Source organism: Callospermophilus lateralis, chromosome X, assembly GCF_048772815.1.
Source record: "Callospermophilus lateralis isolate mCalLat2 chromosome X, mCalLat2.hap1, whole genome shotgun sequence".
In the NCBI taxonomy this organism is placed as follows: domain Eukaryota; kingdom Metazoa; phylum Chordata; class Mammalia; order Rodentia; family Sciuridae; genus Callospermophilus; species Callospermophilus lateralis.
Window position 1 is genome coordinate 47,806,523 of NC_135325.1, and position 4,507 is coordinate 47,811,029.

A 4,507-nucleotide genomic window follows, 5' to 3' on the forward strand; every position below is an offset into this window, starting at 1 on the left:
GTAGGCTGCGGCAAAGCTAAAGGCTCTCAGGCTTGCGCTCATTGCTGGCTAGTGCTGGTGTAAAAAGATCGCCCTTCTTTCCAGCGCTCACTTTTGATCCGCCCAGCTCTCGGGTCTCGGCTTTGTGCCGAGGCGCCAACTCACCTACGGTCCTCTCTGCGACGGATCGCTGACCTACCAGCTCCCGCTCCTGTCTCCTGGAACCATGTCTCTGGTAAGCCAGAATGCGCGCCACGGCAGCGCAGAGACCACTGCAGATTACAGCGACGGCCGGGGTGAAATGCAGGCTACTAATGCCTCCGGGCCCCCCACCTCCATGCTGGTCCCTGATACCCTCCAGGGCTCTCAGGTTCCTATGGACCCTCAGGGTGCCAGCGCTTCTCAAGCCACCCAGGACCCGAATGACATCGAGGTCCTCATCGACGAGCAGTCCCGACGTTTGGGGGCGCTCAGGGTCCACGACCCTCTAGAAGACAGGTCGATAGCTTTGGTAAATTTCATGCGAATGAAAAGCCAAACCGAGGGGTCTATCCAGCAGTCAGAGATGCTGGAGTTTCTCAGAGAATACTCAGATCAGTTCCCTGAGATACTCAGACGAGCCTCAGCTCACCTGGATCGGGTCTTTGGGTTGAACCTGAGAGTTCTTGATCCCCAGGCTGATACTTACAACCTAATCAGCAAACCGGGTCCCCAGACCACTGATCGGCTAGCAGAGACTCTGGACGTGCCAAAGGCAGGTCTCCTGGCCCTTGTCCTAGGCCACATCCTCCTGAATGGCAACCGGGCAAGAGAGGCCTCCATTTGGGACCTGTTGCTAAAGGTTGATGTGTTGGATGAGCCTCAGAGGATCAACAATCTCTTAGGGAACACAAGAAATCTCCTTACTACTGACTTTGTGCGCATGCGATTCTTGGAGTACTGGCCGGTGTATGGCACTAATCCCCTCGAATTTGAGTTCTTGTGGGGCTCTAGGGCCCACAGGGAGATCACAAAGATGGAAGCCCTGAAGTTTGTGGCAGAGGCCCATGATGAAGAACCCTGGAGCTGGCCAGAAGAATATAATAAGGCCCTGGAAGCTGACAAAGCCAAAGAAAGAAGCCAGGCTGCTGGCTTAGAGTTCTGGTCAGAGGACACTATGAATGACAAAGCAAATGATTTGGTCCAGTTGGCTATTAATGTCACTGAGGAGTTGCTCCCTATACATCAGGATGAGCTATTGGCTCACACTGGCAAAGAATTTGAGGATGTGTTCCCAAACATCCTCAGTCGAGCTACTCTAATCCTTGATCTGTTCTATGGGTTCTCTCTGATTGAGGTTGATACCAGTGAGCACATCTACCTCCTAGTCCAGCAACCAGAATCAGAAGAAGAGCAGGTAATGTTAGAGAGCTTGGGGAGACCCACTCAAGAGTATGTGATGCCAATCCTGGGCTTGATCTTCCTGATGGGCAACCGTGTCAAAGAGGCCAATGTCTGGAACTTGCTTCGGAGATTTAGCGTGGATGTCGGGAGAAAGCATGCCATCACCTGTAAGCTTATGAGGCAGCGCTACCTAGAATGCAGGCCACTGTCCTACTCTAATCCAGTTGAATATGAGCTTCTCTGGGGTCCTCGAGCTCACCTTGAAACCACCAAAATGAAAGCCTTGGAGTACATGGCCAGGCTCTACAGAAAGCGACCACAGGACTGGCCAGAGCAATATAGGGAGGCCATGGAAGATGAGGAGGCCAGAGCCAGATCCGAGGCCACTGCCATGTTCTTCTTTGGCTCCATGTGAAGTTTTTAAAAGATGTGTCACTACAGTTGAGTGGCATCAGTTAAAGGGGCCTTGAGAAAATGGGCATTGGGGCCCCAAATCAGAAGTTGGGGAGGGTTGGGGTAGGGAGTACACATTGTGCTTACTATCTGTGTTCCAGTTCTAATTGTATTTCCTTCCTTCTAATATACCCTAAAATTAGGTTCATGATCAATGTTTATGAATTGCTCATTTGCCTTCCCTGTCTTGTTTCAGTATAAAAGTTCAGACAGCTATGTAAAATGTACTGGTAATGTTTACATGTTTGAAATAATCAGTAAAACTATCAGGTGTAGAAGTTAAATAACAATAATAACACACACACAACACACAAATACACAATACAAAAACACACAGCCATTGATCTGTGGTTGCCTTCCCTTTGTGTCTACTGTTGTGTGAAAAGACTGCCATTTACCTGTATTTACTTTGTTGTTCCAGAGTGTAGTGAAAAATAAAAGCATAATGAATTAGATACCCTGATAATGCATTCATTTATTCTGTAAACATTTATTAAGCACCTGTATGTTCTGAGCACAGGGCTATGTGCTGAGAATATAAGGGTAAAGAAGACCCAGCTGGGCCCCAGAGCTTAAAGTAGAGGAGCCATGGAAATAAACAGCAATTACATTATGCTGTGACATATGGTATAATAGGGGCAAGAAAATCTGGTGGGGTTGTGCAATGGAAGTTCTAGCCACCCTGGGTAACTTTAGGTGCTGGGATGTGCAGTGAAGAAGGCATTGGGGTCTATGAAGGGCTGGAGAAGGTGCAGGAGTATTAATCAAGGAATGAGTGGAGGAGGGGAGGTGGTGGGAAGCATGAGGTGGTACTGGAGGGCTGGGGACAAAATGTAGTTTAGTGATATCTATTATGATACCCAAATTTGTGAAGAGGGATTGAAGGAGGGACTGTTGGTGAAGACAGGGGCAGTGTGTAATGTGCCTTCAGGGGATTTGGAAGTAGCTCAGAATTTGGGGGGGGTAGTAGAGATAAGTCTGTGGCAGAGGTAACAAGGGTCCATATTCTCAGAAAGTGGCTCTTGGGAATCAATAGTGGCTTTCCTGAAGGCAGCTGGTCTTGGATCTGGAGTCAGACAGGAACAATTCATCTGAAGGAGCTCTGTAAGGATTCCTCCGCCTGCGCAGTTTATTTCAGCACCCAAGCTGTTAAGGTGAGTGTTAGCATTTTGGCTCTCTGCATCCCGATTCTCCCAAAGCTTCTAACCCAGCTGGCTTCCCTAGAGTGCTGGCCGCTAACAATTTCTGAGAGGTTTCCCTGGTACTGGGTTGGGTATTATGTGGAAAGTCACCTCTGACTGGGGGAGAGGAAGTGATTCCTGCCAGTAGTGCAGGTTTATGCTTTCTCACCTCCTGGCACCTGCAAGCGTTCTGTCCTTCCCTTTCTTTTAATTACCAGACGCTACCCTGGACTGCCACCTTCTAGCAGATGGGAGAGCTGGAAGACATTCCTCACATTTTTGTCAGCCTCAGGAAGAGAACACCACAACCTTCTGGCTGGGGAAGTGGACAGGGCGGGAGGAGGGATACCCACTCTTTTGGCCCCTAAGTCTGATCCGCAGCGGTGCTGAAGCTTAATTAGAGCTGTCTGCTTGGGAAAAGCACTGCGCAGGCGCACTACACCGTTGCCGGGGCGAAGAAGCCCGCCCTCCAGCCGGCGTCTGGGTGATGTCCCCTATAGTAGCATTCCAAGAACTAAGGACTAAGGGCGGGATTTCCGGTGACGAGAAAATTAGTTACTGGAGAACCTGAGCTGAAGGAGTTCTGGAAAATGAGGTGGGGTGGGTGGGGTTGTGAGGTGGGAGGGTATCCAACTTAGAATCTTGGAATGGGGTCCTACATGGACGCTAAACTGTGAGGATTTTATTATTCAGCCTCCTTGGACTATAAATCTGTAATGCTTGTGGGAAAGGGAATGGGAAGATGGGAAGCAAATAAAGGTGGCAAGTTTTTCCTTCCTCTGATTTTTTGTATTGGTGTACAGTTTCTGGGCCCTCAAACATGTCAGCTGTTCTGGGGGCTCCAGTAGAGAGAAACCTGCCAAGGAGAAGGTGTAGCATCTGAGCCAACAATCATCAATGTAAAACTGCCAATTGTTTTAGTATTAACTATGTGTTAGGCACTGTGCTGGGTTTTCCACATGCTCCACTGTAATCTCCCCACCAATTCTCCAAGAAGCATTGTAATATTGCCATTTGATGCTACAGTAAACTGAGGTTTAACTAATATGTCCAAGATCACACAACCAGTTAGAATGAGATGGGCTTGAAGTCTAAGGAGCCCCACTCTTGGATGTGCTATGTTCCCACTTCAATTTTCTGATTCTCTGGAGATACAAGGAAGAACTGCATGGCCAGAGTGGAGGGGCAAGACCAATGCCCTCAGAGGGAGGATGAAAGTGAAGCTGAAATTTCTTCAGATTCTTCCTTGTTTTATCACTGGTGCTCCATGACACTTGTCTAGGTGTAGAATGCAATTCTGTCCAGTCTTCCTACTCTGTACTATAATTCTTCCCTAGTCTGCTGCTCTTAAAACGTCCAGCCTTATCTGCTGCCTTCACCCAGTGGACAAACATTACCATTTCTGGCCCTCCAGAAGTGTTTAGTGATGCTTTTTGGAATAGTGAAGGAACAATAATCTGACAGAATTACTGACTTGTCCAGAGATGCTCAGAATGCAAAAACAGAAATGG

At 48.3% G+C, this 4,507-nt stretch overlaps 1 protein-coding gene across 1 annotated transcript; it reads left to right on the plus strand.

The window, feature by feature from the left end:
* The first annotated feature begins 205 nt into the window (after nt 1-205).
* Magee2 (MAGE family member E2) lies at nt 206-1,777 on the plus strand. Its single transcript, XM_077107667.1, has one exon. The coding sequence runs from the start codon at nt 206-208 to the stop codon at nt 1,775-1,777; it is 1,572 nt and encodes a 523-aa protein (XP_076963782.1).
* The last annotated feature ends 2,730 nt before the right edge of the window (nt 1,778-4,507 follow it).